The sequence below is a fragment of the Chelonus insularis genome, unplaced genomic scaffold, assembly GCF_013357705.1.
Source record: "Chelonus insularis isolate UGA/USDA-ARS -01 unplaced genomic scaffold, ASM1335770v1 contig_94_pilon, whole genome shotgun sequence".
NCBI lineage: Eukaryota > Metazoa > Arthropoda > Insecta > Hymenoptera > Braconidae > Chelonus > Chelonus insularis.
The window spans coordinates 2,110,419-2,127,203 of record NW_023276783.1 but is presented as its reverse complement, the minus strand read 5'-3'; the positions used below and the strand labels follow the sequence as shown (position 1 = coordinate 2,127,203).

Genomic DNA, 16,785 nt, shown 5'->3' with positions numbered 1-16,785 from the left:
ATTTATTTATTAAATATGGCGTCGAAAATTCTAAAATATTCACTAGCGCCCTCTCAACATACTACATATTATCTACAAATGATATCTTGAGATCTGATGTAAGAAGTATACATCAAAATTAGTTGATTGTTATATAGCTCCAAAAATTACATTCTTTGTGCTCTACGTTTAATTTTATTTTTTATAACAATGTTTTTTAGTGTTTAAAATTAGGTGTAGTGTCGATTGTCTTGGCACAAACATTTGTTTTAACTAAAAAACAGTTTGGTAAGTAAGTGAATATTGTAATGGCACATATAATTGCTATCAATAAATGACGTGTTGATTAATTACGTGGTTTTTCTTTGTAAAAAAAATGTTATTATTATAGGTAAGGTAATGAACATAAACCGCTAAAAGAATGGCATCAAACAATCAGTGGCCTCCTGTGACCTCGGCATCCCTCAGTGGAGGTCAAGGTAGAAATAAAAATAATGATAGTAACAATCAGATTACGGAAGATCAACAACAACTAGTACTTAACATTGTCACAGAAATGTTTGAAAGTACTTTGGAATATGACGTAATTATTTCTATTGCTGAAAATTGTAATTGGGATCTTCAATCGACTATTGATGCTCTTATTGCTCTTTCAGCAACAGTAGAAAATAATAGTAAATCATCAGTCGATGTTTCTTTGCCAATATCTCAACTAAATAAACAAAGAAGTTATTCCATTCCGAATACCCCTTCTAATGATTTTATAAAAATAGATAAAAGTGAGTTAAAACAACAGTTAGAAGGACTTACAAAGTTTGAACAACTTAAAATGAATTTTCCAAAAAATCGAATGGATTCTTTTCAAGGAAACATATCAAAGTTAGGTGCAAGTTTGAATGAAACTTTAACTGATATTCCAGCCGATAAAGTAACATTAAATTTTCCTTGGAGTACAGTCATTGATTTAAAGAAAAAGGACGAAAAAAAAGTTGAATATAACAATGACAATCCAAATCTTGCGTCTCAAAATGTTCATACAAAAGAAAAACTATACGAAACAATGAGTGATAACTCAAGTTCGAATTTTAAAGATCTTACCTCGAACTTTGGAAAACAAAGTGAAACGTCAAATCCTCTTAAGCAATCAAATGTTCATAACGATACTAAGTTTTGTGGATTGAAGGTTCATTACCGCCAATCTGGAACAGAGAGCAGTTCAGAAGATGATGACGCTGATGTAGTAGTAGAAGAAGAACTTAATGACTTTGATAGTCAATCAACAATTCCTATCAATGTCTCTCAATTTTTATCATCATCGTCATCATCATCATCATCATCATCATCATCATCATCATTCGTTCAATCGTCACCTAAAAATATTCCAATTAAAAAAATAGAGACCAAATCCGTAGAATCGCCATCGAAATCTTCAAGAAAAACAGCAGGAAAAGAAGTTCAATTAGAATCAATAAAGTTTGCTATTCGAAATAATGCTAATATTTTGATCCTTCTCAGAGGATTACCGGGAAGTGGAAAGACAACATTTGCTAACAATTTAATAGCTTCAACTATAGGAAAGAATCCTTCTTCTTATGTTTTTAGTACTGATGACTATTTTACATCACCTAGAGGTGTTTATACCTATGATCCTATTAAAATTGGTGAAGCTCATAGTATGACTCAATATAAAGTCATGCAAGCTATGAAGGAAAGAAGAACTCCTATAATAATTGCTAACACCAATCTGCAAGCATGGGAAATGAAACCTTATGCAGCAATGGCAGTTAAATACTGTTATTCTGTTGAAGTTCGAGATATGGACACGCCATGGGCTTTCAAAGTTAATGAATTAGCAAAGAAAAATTGTCATGGTGTTCCAAAAGAGAAAATCAAAACAATGCTTGAAAAATATGAACGAGGAATTACCGGAAAAAAACTCTTAGAGATGTTTTCTTTAAAGTATCCAAGGAATATGATGCTGAAAAAAATTAATAGAAAACCTTTTACAGCAAATATAAAGTCTCATAATGATGATATACTTTCTTCTGCAGACATGGAAGTTTTGCAACAAATAGAAAATCTTCCAAGTATGACAAAATCAGAAGACGAGCATATTGAAAATAATTCAAAAAATTTTACAAATAATAAAGATATGTTCAAAGATTATATGAAGACTTTTGGAAAACCTGATACTTCAAAATCAGAAAATATGACCCCAGAAAAAAATAATGAACAAAGTAAAAGCAATGATAATAACGCCACATCTAACAGTGATGACAATCACTTACTCCAACCATTAGGTGCTATTGGATGTGAAAGAAAAAATAGTTTAGTAAATTTAGATGTTATCAATTTACCTAAGGAAACAGAAGTCTTGAATCAAGATGGCGATGAAAATATTTTATCAAAATGTTGGGATTTTACATTGTGTTTAGATGGTGAAATTCTCCATAGTGATCATAATCATGAGTTATATCAATGTAAAAAGCCAACAGGATCTCCAATAAATGCTGAAGAGATGAGAAAACAGGATGAAGAGTTTGGTAAAGAAAATAGTAGTGGAAGTAGTAGTGAAAATAATGATAATGAGGCTGAAAAGATAGATGAGAATGATAAGGAAAGTTCTTTAAATGATGAAAAGAACAAAATGGATGAGTTTTTCAGAAAATTAACTGCAGAATATAATGAAGGCGGATCTAGTTTTGAAGTAAAACAATCAACTGTGGTCATTACAGAAATTTTTGATGAAGATAATAAAAAAGAAGCAGACCTAAGTGAATGTGAAGATGCGATTATAGCTGAAGAAATAAAAGAAGATAATCATGTAATAAAGAATGACGGAACTTATAAAACTAAAATTGATGGTGATATAGAAATAATTTTATCTGATAAAGACGAAAAGCTTAACTATGTAGACGTTCAAAGTGATTCCAAATACTCAGAAGTTGAAGAAGCAATTAAGGAATTGATTGCTGATGGTAGTATTATCGGAACCCCAATGGAAATAAAGAAAGAAGAGTTAAAAAATATCAAAGATCCTAAAAAATTAGCATCTAAATCAACTTTAGGATCATTATTCCATATTATCAAAACTTCAATTTTAGGAGATGGTAAAAGTGAAGATCAGGAAGAAAAACTATCACAAAAATTAGTAGACGAAGAAATATCGAGTGTTACAAATGAAAATGAAGCAAGTACTGATTCTAAAAATAATCCACAATTAGTGATCGAACGTCAATTAGTAGAAAGTAAACTTATGACACCAAAAGGGAATCTCATAAGTATTCAATTAAACAAGCCAGGAATATGCAGCGATAATGAAGAAGATAAGAAAATAGATAACATAAATAGAATAACATGGAAAGAATCTCCGTTTCCTCTCGATGATGTATCAGATCTCAAATTAAATCTTGATAAAGAAGAAAATGCGGATAACAAATTAGTGTCAATGGTAGATAATTCAACGAATACATCGTATTACGACTTTAATGTGGCATATATAGGAGGAACAATGGAGTCTGGTTACCGAACTATTAATGCTTTTGATAGATCTATTAATAATGGATTATCTCAACCAAAGTTCGAACGTCCACCAAAAAAATTGATGTTAGAGAAAAGCTCTATGACAAGTGATTTGCTTAGCAAGAATGATAATCTTGTATTAGGGGATGGGAATCAAGAACTTCCAGATCTTATGGATCTTTTTCCGCATATCCCTAGAGATTACTTAATCGAAATTTATGAAAATTTATGTCAGAAAAATTTTTCTTGGGCTGTGGAAGTTTTATTAGATGGTGTTCCTGATGATACGATGTTCAAAATACCACAAGAGTCTGAAGTAGTCGATAATTCCTTTAAATCTCCACCAGCAGATACTTCTAATAATCCTCATAAACCATTAGATAACTTTGAAAATAATCTAAATTACTTAGATGATCAAAAAAATTTAATTGATTTAGAAAATATGGAACCCAGTGTAGTAGATTGTCCAAGTGTTTTTGAAATACATTATCCAAAAGATTCTACAATGAGAAAATTATATCGACTCAGGTCTAAGAATAAAGATGAAAATTCTTCACATAGTTCTCCTTCAACTCCACCAGTCCCTCGACCAGACTCAACAGAAAATGAAAAAAGTCCAGAACCTGAAGAAATAATTGAAATCAATCTTGGTTTCGATATAATTCATCAACTAGAGAATCAGTTTGGCAATCCTGACTTTCATATTCCTGATGGCTTTGAACCAATAGTTCACATGAAAAAATCAATGGCTGAAGAACTTTATGCTTTATGGATCGAAAGTATGTATCATCAATTAAATGCACGTCATGAGCAATTAGATCAAATGCTAGCAAAAGATGCCGAACTTGCTAAAAAGCTGGAGAAAGAATTTGAAGAAGGGGCAAATGAACTTGAAAATCCTTCAGAACCTCCAGTACCAAATTTAAATGAAATTATGGATATGGAGTTGGCCTTGGCAACATATAAAAAAGAAGTGAAGGGAATACTTGAAAATGAGTTGCCAAATGATATGGCATCAATGTTATCAAGACAGATGCTTCATGAATCTCATCCAGATATTGATCCTGAAACGCTGAATGAAATTCTTAAAGCTCACAATGGAAATTTTAAAGCAACATTTGACACTATTTCTTTGAGTACTGGAAAGTCAATTACTCCTTGTAGTACTCCTAAGAAACACGCAAATATTCCAAATAAAGTCAAAGAAGAAGATGAGAATATTGAAGTTATACAAAGATCAAGAAGTTCAACTCCAATAACTGTTGTTAAACAAGAAAATAAAACAGAAAAGTCTTTATACAGAGATGCTCTCTTGAATGCTACTGATTCTAGAAATGAAGCTCAACGACATTTCTCTCTAAGAATTGAAAATTTAAATAAAGCTGATGAAGCTTATCGACGAGGCTACCCAGCAGTAGCTGCTTATTACTCACAAATTGTAAGTATTTTTTTTCTTTAAAATTTTTTTGTTTAATAACTAAAATATCTTCAACTTTTAATACTTAATCACCTCATAATTATTAACTATTATAAAAAAAACATTTACGTAGGCTCGAATACATGGAAAGAACAGTAAAACTGCTCATGCAGATGCAGCAGATGCTCTAATAAATGCTCAAACTCTTAGTAGCAATCAAAATATTTTGGATTTACACTATTTATTCGTCCCTGAAGCTTTGCGTGCTTTAGATGAGTTTTTAGAATATCATCAAAGTAAACTAACTAAGAGTAATAAAAGATCAACAATCATTTATATTATCACTGGAAAAGGTATAAGAAGCAATAATGGAACAAGTAAAATAAAGCCTGCTGTTTCGAAGCGTTTACTTAATCGAAATATTCGGTAAGAAATTAATCATTAATAATTCGCGAAATTAATGAAAAAAAGAATAAAAGATTTAACTAATTTTGGTGCTTTATTTTTAGATTCAGTGAAACTAATCCAGGTTGTCTAAAAGTGGTTCTCTATCGAAAAAGTGGAATAGACTGAAAAATAAAAACGCACAAGTATAAACACGTTTACGTTTATATAACTAGAAATTTATTTAAGTTGCATCGTAAAAGTTATTATAATTAATCCTATTAATTTTACTTATAACACTATTATCATAATTATTATATATCAAAAAAAAACTATAATAAGTCATATGCGTTCACTTTTTTAATAAAACATTATATTTTATAGAGTTTAAACTTAATGTAAAATTCATAAAAAATCATTTGATATTATGATTAAAAAATTTAGAAAAATATCTTATTTTAGTAGATTTTATAAATGAAAAATTTAGAACAACATTAAAAATCTATGTATGAAATTTATATTAATGTATCTATCACTTGAATGCCATACACTATCCTTTCAACAAATATTAATCAAAATAAAAAAATTTTGTTTGTTATTTTTAGTTTCTTTTAATTTAGACGTAAAAATACCGAAATAATAGTAAATAGATTTTAAAAAAGTTTCAATATCTGTCATGATCACGGAAACGTTTTGATGTATTTAATTATTGAATTTTAGAAACAGGTTATTTTTTTCTTAAAAACTTTGAATCTGTTTCATGTTTTGCAATTTTTTTCGCCGGACTTTGAATGTTTGAAGATCGTGTATGCGGGAGAGTAGAACATATTTCTGTTATTGTAACTAATTTTATATTACGTTTTTCATCAACTTTTTTGTAAGTTTTTTGTCGAGGAGTTGGAATTGTTGCAAGAGAAGGTCGACAACGTTCAGGTTTTAAAATTATTTGTGGCAAAAATCCAGACATGGATTCATGTGTTTTACTGTTTTTGCTATCAATTTTTTGCTTATTGTTTGGATATAAGTTATGTTCTTGAAGACTGTATCGAGAAGAAAAAGGCGATAAATTTTGTTTTGAAAAATATTTGGTTTCAGTATTTTTAGATTTTTGTGAGTATTTTATATTCTCGGAACCAATCGAAGATGATTTTATTTCGAAATGTACGGCGGATTTTGATGATTCGTTTAGTCGATCTCTTTTTAATGGAATGATATGAGTAGTTCTCCAAGAATCCTGAGACACTCTTGACGAATCCTGAATAGAAAATTTTTTTGAATTTCTCCTATTACTATAAGATTTATTAAATTTAGAAAGACTAGAATTGTATGTTAAAAAATTCTGATGAGAATTCGAATTTGATACAGAGATCTTAGGAAGCTTCAAAGGTTCATCATCAACTACTTTAAATCTTCGTGTATTAAGAGGCTAAAAATAATTAGAAGAATTAAAAAAATAAAAATTACTTGAATTCTGATTGAAAATTACTTTGTGTCGTTTATAACTTTCAGATGAAAAATAATTCATAACAGAAGAATTATGCCATTCCAGCGGAATTGATGGCAATGTCAGTGTGCTTATATGTCTAGGGGTGTATTTTTCTCTGAAACTGTTGAAATATCTGTGTTCTAAAAGACTTTTCACATCACTTCTATTTTCAGGATCATAAACAAGCATCATTTTTAAAAGTTCTTGGCCTGTTTCACTGACATAATACAGTAGATTTCTAAATCCAATTCCTTCCTTGTGTGGAAAAAAATATTCTCCATTTCTCGCTCTACTACTGAATAGCAAAATAAGATGAAAATTACTCAAAAAAGACATTTCATTAACAATAATAAAAATTGCCAATAATTTAATAGCTTACTGTCTTCGAAATTTAGCTATAACTTTTGCATGAGGAGTTCCTAAAATCGTATGGATCTTGGTTATTTGATCAACTTCATCAGAGCCAGGAAAAAGAGGTTTTAATGTTAATAATTCATAAAAAACACATCCAGTTGCCCATATGTCCATTTTGGGACCGTAATGTCCATTTGTTAATAAACATTCTGGTGATCGATACCATCTTGTTGATATGTACTCAGTGTAAGGAGGTTTACTGGAAATTGCTCGAATAGAACCAAGGTCTGCTAGTTTAATCACATCACCCTATATAGATTTTCTTACTGATTATTTAATCAGTTATAATACTAAAATATTTTATAGAATAATAAGGTCTAGCTTTCACCTTTAGAAGTATATTTTCTGGCTTTATGTCACGATGAAACATTCCATGCTTATGTAAATGTTCCAAGCCTTTCAGCAGCTGATAAAGATACATTTTCACTTTCTGCTCACTCATTATCCGATTTTTACATTTTTTTATCATGTCATAAAGGTTCATGTCCATTAAATCAAAGATTAAAGTGACTTTTCCTGGCAAAGGATCACTATAAAGATTTATTAAAATTTTTAAACATAAAAAACTCAATCTATATTGAGCTTTTTAATTATTAATTAATTATTTTTCTTACTAATGTGATTCGATCATGTACAAAACATTTGGATGACGACTGATCTTTCTCATAGCAATTATCTCCGGAATTTTAAGAATTTCATCAGCTCTGAAAATAATTTATTATGCTAAGAAAAAATATATAAATAATAAAGTATATAAAATAATTTTCAAATAAAATAAAAAATAAATAAAAATATATTCGCTTTGATGATCAATTTCTCACGTATGATAAATCTTTTTCAGTCTTTTGCCTGCATAATAAACTCCAGTGAGTCTGTCTTGACATTTTAATACTTCTGAAAAAGAGCCTTCTCCTATTTTTCTAATAACTTTGTACTCTAGAAAAAAAAAATAATATAAAAAAATAGTTTTTTTTCGTCACTATAACCTTGCTTATGTTCATAAAAAATTAATAATTTTAATAATACTTTTAAGAAATGATGTTGACATGATTAATAAAAATAAAATTTTAAGTACTGCATTTGACTTGGCATATCTTTTGCAGGATGATAAAAATTGTTAAATGGCTCGAGATCATTTTATAGATACTTGAAGATAAATATTTAAAAAGGAGAAATATTCATGAGAACCGAATAAATTGTTTTCCATAGTTACCTTCAAGGTGAAGGTAAATATTATTAATCTATATATAAAAAATATATAAACACGAAAGTGGATGAGCAATCAACGATTGATTACTCACACTATTACAATAATTACTCGCTAATGTTTTACACGTTTATTCTCGTCATTAAATGGTTACATTATCTTATTTATATTTTTATTTATAATTATGTTATGATAATAGCGTTGAAATTCTTTTCAGAATTTCAATTCAAACGATTCACGATATTTACTTAAAAAATAAAATATCGCTCTTTGTGTCATTCCTTCTGAAAGTGTAATATCTTTTGTATTTATCTAACGAACTCAGGTATATTATTTAAATCAACTTGGAATATATTGGATTTAATCATAAATTTGACGAACAATAACTCGTCTTTCATGACTTTAAAATCTTAATTAATCATTAATTAATCACTCATTCTAATGACTAACAATAATTAAATCTGTATGACTGTGATGAAATAAATGTAATCTCTACTATTTTAATAAATTGATTATACAAATTAAAAAATATCCGAGAATAGACGAGGTATATGCAACAATACGATCGTAACGAATGGCAGTTACAAACGATTCCCGACTTTAAACTGGGGACAATTTTTTTTTCTTTTCATATTCTTCTTCTTTCACATTTTTTAATTATTTCATTAATTAAATTATTCATTAATTTACGAACTTTAAAAATATTAAAGTATTGTTAATATAAAATTCTATAGACTATAACATTTTTAATAAATAAGTAATAATTAATGTTTTTGACATCAGAACATGAATAATATTGTAAAAATACTTTCAAAACAATACTTTAACATTCTTATATTCAAAGTTAAATGAAAATTCAGATTACAACTATGAAAATATTTTTGAGCATCAAACACAATCAAGTTTGATATCAAATAGAAAACAATTAAGTAATTAATTTCATTTTATCATTATTTAGTTTGCCACACACCACTCCTCTCGGATTACATAAATAGTTTCTTTTTTCTACAGATTGAATCATCTTGAACAAAATTAATACGTGAACATTAATATATATTACAATTGCCGAGCCAATATATACACTTTTAATAACCAATGAAAAATATGCTTTTATAGATAGCTAAGCAATTAAGTCGCGTAAAAGTGTCCTCAGTAATAATACTAATTAGTATTCATTTTTATTGATTTGAAATATAATTCATTTTGATTATTAAAAACTTAAAGAGACCCTCAATAATTATCGAATTACTTGAACCATTCTCTATGTCAATTTATGATTGTATTAATGTCAAACTATTAATAATAATTAATTTCAAATAAATCACTTTGAATAAAATAAAAATAATAATGACGAATAATTGATAATGGCATGGAGTGGTGTGGGCTTGAAACTTTCATAAATCCAGTAAATCATTGACGATCTTGAATAAAATCGACTAATTTGTTATAAATGTAATTATATGGACAGTACCTTGCACTTGTCACTCAGTTTGAGTGCAAGCGCGAGTTTTCCATCGCTGCTGCGGTCGTGCAAGAGTCAACACGTGCGTGCGTGAACACAGGAACCGAGTTGTGATTATTGGAATCTCCACCTTACAATTTTTTATTTTTTTATGATCATTAATTATAATTATGAAAACCAAAAAATATCTATTTATACTAATAATTTCTGCGCTTATTTTTTTAAGTGTCATTTAATTATTCAATTTATTGATTAGGGAAATATATTTTCATGCAGTATTTAATTATGGTTTCTTTCACATTTCTTTAAAAGGATATGTAATTTAATATATGAAATGTAATCGTCAAAACAAAAAAAAAAATATTGGAATGACAACGCCGTATTTGCTTTTGTTAAAAAACAATACGTATAAAATATTTATTTGTATTATTGATTGAGCAACTATTTGCACAATATATTCATTTAATTAATTTTTTCTACTAGAAAAATATAAAATTATTTACAATTCAATAAATTACTTATTAAAGTATTTTTTCTTTCGTTCCTATCATATTTGTTTCGTATGAGGTACATTACTGTCGCTGTATCGTACCTTGGGTGATGATAATAATTGATTACAGAAAGATTCAAAAAAATATTTTCTAATGATATTTAAAAAAAATTATTTAAAATTAAATTATTTATCGGGATGCTCAAAAAATTTTTTGTTGTCTTTCCACTTACGTTTCATTCTAGAAACTATGACATTAAATCAATGATTTCAATTCTGTATAATTTTACTCTCTAGGACATTAATGACATATTTAATAGGTCCTGTGTTCACTATCACAGCAATGTTTAAGCAGCAATTCTCAATCGAAAGAAAACTTCTCCGAACTCTAATTTACATAAATTAATAATTTTGTTTCTTGTGTTTGCCTAATTTTTACTAATTTTTTGTTTAAATGAAAATTCATTAAAAGTAAAATAGCAAAAAAAAAAAAAATAGAGAAAGAGAAGAATATTCTAATCGAGACTCACTGGACTCACTTAGTTTTTTTCCTACCACTCCAAAGGCCAGCACTTAAACTTCCAACTGTCCATAACTTTTTTTAAGATATTTCCCACTTAGTGCATCTAATTTCTTTTTATGTACACCTTATTGTGTGGATAATTTACAAAATAAACCCTTTTAGGTCTGAGAGATCCAATTCAGTCCTTTACTTTAGTCACTCTCAATATCCTAAAAGCGTATTTAAATCTGTTACAACTTTTCTTCTGTTTCTATCACCGTCTGTTCACTTTCATTTTGATTTTCCACTGCTTCCGTTGGTTCCCTTTCTTCAATATGTACTTGTTTCCCTGTTTCATCAGCTTCATTCGTTTCCGTACACTTTACAAAATCGTTATTATCAGAATTTTCATGTTCATTATTCGTAAATGTTTCATTCTGTGAATTTTCAGGATTATTATTAGACACCACGTGATTTTCTTCAGAACTTTTAATGGCACTATCTTCATCAGGATTCTGAGGTTGAGTTGATTCTTCTAATTCTTCTGGTTCATTTGGAATTTCTTGAAGGTTTCTCAAATTTTGGTCATTACTTGACTCTCGATTATCCTCCTCATTTCTTTTTCTATCATCTTCGCAGTCTTGTTCAGATGTAGACATATCAGCTTGATCAGCTGGAGGAGGACTTGCATTTCCCCATCGAGATTTTCTATTTCTCAAATTCCTATTGTCTCTATCACGATCCTGATGCTTACCATGTCCTTTTGGATTGTCTCTTTGATTAACATGATTTTCACGCCCATGATCATCCGATTCAGGTCCATTATTGCTGTCAACATTAGCCCACGGATTTATTGGACCATTATCCTGATTTCTCCATGGATTTTCTGGTATTAGAGGTGCCGGTGGTCCACCAAAAGGAGGTCTCATGTGTGAAGAAGGAGGAGGACCACGACCATCATCAAATGGAGTTCTGAAGAAAGCTTCACCTTCACGCGGATCAAAAGGAGGCCCTCGAGGTCCGAATGGAGGACGCATTCCTGATCTCATTCCTCGTGGGCCCATTCCTCGATGGAACATGGGTGGACCTGTAGAAAAACAATTTTAATATATTTTCTCACTCATAAAAAAATTTACTTATTATCAAAAGACTTTTGAAAAATATTTGTTAACTCACCATGACCTCTAGCTCCCATTCCAGGTCTTGATCCAAATCCATCAGGACCCATAGGCCCTCTTGGACCCCTTGCTCCCATCAAAGGTGCAAATCCTGGATCCATATGTCCATAAAAGTCTCTCCTCCTGGGATCAAAATCTGGATGGTCAGGATGTGCTCTAAGATCAAATCCATCGGGCATTCTTGGGTCAAATCCTTCTCTTTGACGTCTTTCAAATTCAAATCGTTCAGCTTCGTAATCATCAACTGGATGACGTCCACGAAGTTCTGCACGTTCAAACTCTTCTCTTGCAAGTCCTAAACGAAGATCGAAATCATCTGGGCGCGGTCCAGCAGGCCCAAGCCGATCAAACTCATCAGGAAATCGACCACCGTGCATTCTATGATCTGGAAAATCATCCATTGGCCCTCGTAGACCTCCTCTGGGGCCGAATCCTGGTCTATCTCGATCTCGAGGAAAATCTCGAAGATCTTGAGGTCCTCGTGGAAAATCTGGGCCTCTAGGTCCGAAATCTGGTCGATCTCCAGGTGGTATTGAAAACTTTGGAAGATCCATTAACGATGGAGGACCATCTCCGGGTCTTCTATTACCTTGGACATCTTCAAATGGTGGTGGTCTATCACCTCTATCCATGCTACGATCATTTCTATCACCTCTAATTCCTCGATCCATTCTATCATCTAATGGCAAAGTTCCATCTGCCAGCTGCCTTAATCTATCTGCAAGACTCATTTTATCTTTCTTCGGTATCATGTCCACGTTATGTATCGGTGGTTCTTGTAAAAGTCCCATGCCTGGAACTTGAAGGGGTATTGGACCATCATGTGGTCTCATATCACGATCACGATCTCTTCTGTCGTCTCTATCTCGATCCCTTCCATCTCTTCTCCTATCACGACCTCTGTCTCTTCCTCTTCCTCGATCTCTACCTCGAGCATCATTACCATTCCTATCACCTCTATCACGATCATTTCGATCTCGCCTATCACGATCTCTTTCTCTATCTCTATCCCTAAAATCTCGTTCATTGTCCATTCTTTCATTATTACTTTGATTTTTATTCATAGCTGCTAATAATTGATCACTTAAATTAGGCTTATCTTTAGGAGGATTTGATGTACTTTGAGGCATAGCGTCTTCCATTTCAACATCCATATCGTCAGAATGCTGAGCTTGCATAGGCATTTGTTGCATTGGTGGAGGTGGAGGGCCAACACCAAATGGCTGGCGAAGCATTGGAAGATTTGGTAAATTTGTTTCTCCTGTAGGTGGTGGCACTCCCATTGGAGGAACATTATGAGGCATTCCTGAAAAAAAAAACCAGCAATAAAAATGTTTTCAGTCTTAATTTGTAAGAAAAAATAAATCATTGTATTTACCTGTTGAATTCGATTTATCTGAAGGAGCAGCGGGTGCTGGAAGTGGAATCTGAGTTAAAAGGCCAACACCAACACCTGTACCAAATGGAGAATTAACTGGAGGCGTAAGCATTGAATGCATCATTCCTGGAGGACCTAAAAGACTTTGCATATTTGGAGGAGGTACTCCAATCGGTACATTTGGCATCAAGCCGTGAGCCATTTGCAAACCCATTGGTCCAAGCATACCTGTATTACAAATTTATATTAAAATCGGAAATTCATCAATTAGTTACATAATGACAATAAACTTACGTGGTACTCCAGTCATTGGAAATCCTGGTGGTATCATTGGCAATTGAGCACTTGTAGGAGGCATTAAATTCGTTGATGCCGTCGCTCTTATTGGCGGTGGCTGACTTGTGTCTACAATTGGTTGGGGTTGAGATCCTGATACTGGTGGCATTACATTTACAATACCATCAGTCAATGTGGGAATCGGTGCACCACCTATTTGCATTTGCATTCCTTGTTGTACATTAACATCATTCGATGAAGAGTGCTTCAGTTTTCCTAAAAAATAAGAAGGGACTATTAATTTACCTTAATCTAATTTCATTATTAAGTTAGTAATATTTAAATCAGATGTTAGTAATGAAAAAATATTTGTCGGAAATTTGCTTGACCAAAGAAGAAATATGTCCGTTAATTGGCTCAAAAATTTCTAATTAATTTTGCAAGTTGGTTCAAGATCCACGAAATAGAATTTATGCTTCGAGGCTCTAGATTAAACTTGCGAAATATTTAGGTCTTTCAAAATAATCATAAATTTACCTATTAAACTAGGCGGCAATGTGTCTTCATCAATCATTCCACCTTCCTCTAATAACTCGAGATCATGTTCTTTTACATTATTCAGTTTATTCCAAGGAATATAGCTAACACCTAGCTCTACTTCCCAGTAATCTTTCCATTCTTTTCCTTTTACTCCTTTTCCTGGAGCCCAAGCTAATGTAATAGCTTTACCCTGCATTTTATGATTTTTCAATTTTGTCAAAGCTCGATAAGCATCTTGTCTCCTGTTCATACATATAAAAGCACAACCTCTTGGTGAAATTAAATCAATACTAACGATGTCACCAAATTCACCAAAGGTATCAGAAAGTTCTTCCTGGTGTACAAGTTTTGATAAATGTCCAACCCAGAGTGTTGTACTACAAACACTCATCTTTTCTCTCATAATTGGCGGTAAGCCACGTTTCCTTCTCTCTCTTTCTTTTTCTCTTTCCTCTTCAGTTATTTTGTCTCGATTGTCATCGTGTTTACGATCTCTTGAACGTGATCTCCTTCGTCGTGATCGACTTCTTGATCGAGATTTTCTATTCCTATCACGCTCCCTGTCTCGACCACGATGACGGGGAGATCTAGACCTACTGTGGCGTCCAAAACGGTCTGGTGACCTGCTTTGAGATCTCACCGAGTCTAAGTTTACTATTTCAACGCTACTGCTATCACGTCTTGTTTGAGCAGATTGATAATCTTGCGAGTCTTGTCGTTCATCAAGAAGAGGACTTTTTTGATTTTGATGCATAGGCTGTCGAATATTAGCACCTTGGGAAACAAAAGCTGGAGGATATCCAGGAGGTGGTTGGCTCATATCCTGCTGCATTATCCCTGCAGCGTTACCATATACATTATGTTGATTTGGTTTTAGAACATCTGATGGTTTTAATTCACACTCAGAAGCAAATGGAAGATTCGGAACTGTTTGAGCTAAATGTTTATCAAACTCATCCTCTTGCTGTTTCATTTGTTGTAATTTACGCATTTTTTCTTCCATTTCATGTTGTGCTGATGCAACATTATTTTGCATCGTTTGTTGGAGTGTTTGAAGCTGTCGAAGAACTTCTGGATTAGCTAACAATAATCCTAGACTCTCAAGACTACCCGTTGAAACAGCGTTGTGTTGATTAACAGCAGAGGCAGCTGTAGCTGGCGAATTAGCTACCATAACATCATCATCTTCTTCCTCTCCATAATCAAAATCAAGAAGTTTCTTGTCAAATTTAACTGAAGATTGAGCTTCATTTACAGCTTCTTGCTTCTTCAATAATATCTGTTGAAGATGTTGTAATTGATCGAGGAATGAAACATCTACCTGATTAGCACTCGATTGTCCCAATAATTTATTAGCATTTACCATATTAGCAGTTTCTAATTTGGTTTGAGCTAACCAGGCTGGATCAATTGGTTTAGCTGTAAAGATTTTCTGATCCTTTGGAGTGCCTTTAACGCCTGGAGATGTTTTCGTAAGAGAACCTAGACCTCCTAAATTATTAGATGATGTATTGATTGCTCCATTGGAATTAATTGCCTGTTCCTTATGAATAGGATGGTTAGGATCAGCTAAGTCGAACAAAGGTTGGATCACTTCTGGTGGAAATACTGAATTTTTTTGCCATAAATTTAAAACCCTTATAACTTTACTTTTATCTTCGGTCGGGCATTTTAATAGATTTAAGAAAGTTGTTTGCATGTTCTTAGCGAATCTTGGTGCAAAAACATCTTTTTCAACTCCAAATTGGTGTCTTGACTGTCTTACTATTGAATCTATTACATATAAACCAGGCACCTTATATTCCGGTTTGCACTAAAAACAAAACAAATTATTTTCAACAATCGTTAGATTGGATGTTAATTATAATGTACGTATACTCACTTTTTGAATGAACTTCTCTACACTCTGTACAACGTGCTTATAAAATTTAATAGCTTTTATTGCTCCTCTGGTCAGTGAGTTCATTTTTGCCTTTGAAATTGGTGGTTTGACATCGTAAAGAGCAGATAGCTGCGAAAAATAACATGGTTAGATTCTGAATTGTTGAGGTAATCATACCAGCATAAGTTTATGAGGCTAAATTCTAGATTACAAAATGATTCTGTCAAAAAACTATAGAAATAAAAAAAAGGAAAAAAAAATTATCAGGTATTTCGAGGAATAAACATAAAGAGTAATTAAATACATAATTTTTATGAACGGCATCATCGTGGAAGAGGGAGGGTTTACCCCAACACGGTGACCTCCAAAATACCTCAAAAGGCCGCGAGTAAACTTACCTCCGAATTAAATGCCTTGACGGCGTCCATATTCATTGGAATAAGTGTGCTAATTGCACTTGAAGATTAATCTTTAACAGCTTACATGCGACACAACACTATTATTTTCATCAATTATCGCCATTTCTTGTCGTCAACGCACTAAAGAGTAAAGAACCATGCCATTCAAGATGGCAGACATAAATCCCAGCGTGCATTGGGAATATGGCGTTGTGACGTCACGCCGTGCAATTAATGCCCCAAATGGCGCCAATTTCAATAATTTTTCTA

The 16,785-nt window shown here is 31.9% G+C and overlaps 3 protein-coding genes across 4 annotated transcripts; 1 reads left to right on the top strand and 2 right to left on the bottom strand.

Annotated features, from left to right (window-relative positions):
• Nucleotides 1–103: 103 nt before the first annotated feature.
• LOC118072717 (uncharacterized) lies at nt 104–5,649 on the top strand. Of its 2 annotated transcripts, none has more exons than XM_035092800.1 (4): nt 104–267; nt 371–4,939; nt 5,052–5,344; nt 5,428–5,649. In XM_035092800.1, exons 2-4 carry the CDS (start codon nt 401–403, stop codon nt 5,489–5,491), a joined length of 4,896 nt encoding a protein of 1,631 aa, XP_034948691.1. In that variant the 5' UTR covers nt 104–267; nt 371–400; the 3' UTR covers nt 5,492–5,649. The 2 variants fall into 2 exon arrangements, with proteins under 2 accessions (XP_034948691.1, XP_034948692.1); XM_035092801.1 differs by lacking the exon at nt 104–267 and having other exon boundaries at nt 425–562; nt 636–4,939.
• A 360-nt stretch (nt 5,650–6,009) lies between these two features.
• Nucleotides 6,010–8,400, bottom strand: LOC118072568 (MAPK/MAK/MRK overlapping kinase-like). The gene is made up of 7 exons (XM_035092547.1): nt 8,229–8,400; nt 8,024–8,138; nt 7,817–7,906; nt 7,531–7,732; nt 7,168–7,451; nt 6,789–7,083; nt 6,010–6,728 (listed from the first exon to the last, which is right to left on the bottom strand). The coding sequence occupies exons 1-7, from the start codon at nt 8,248–8,250 to the stop codon at nt 6,030–6,032; spliced, it is 1,707 nt and encodes a 568-aa protein (XP_034948438.1). The 5' UTR covers nt 8,251–8,400; the 3' UTR covers nt 6,010–6,029.
• Nucleotides 8,401–10,234: 1,834 nt separating this feature from the next.
• On the bottom strand, nt 10,235–16,686 carry Isha (Insulator su(Hw) mRNA adaptor). Its single transcript, XM_035092546.1, has 7 exons — nt 16,516–16,686; nt 16,118–16,246; nt 14,233–16,048; nt 13,714–13,971; nt 13,420–13,647; nt 12,040–13,347; nt 10,235–11,950 (listed from the first exon to the last, which is right to left on the bottom strand). The coding sequence occupies exons 1-7, from the start codon at nt 16,549–16,551 to the stop codon at nt 11,115–11,117; spliced, it is 4,611 nt and encodes a 1,536-aa protein (XP_034948437.1). The 5' UTR covers nt 16,552–16,686; the 3' UTR covers nt 10,235–11,114.
• Nucleotides 16,687–16,785: the final 99 nt, after the last annotated feature.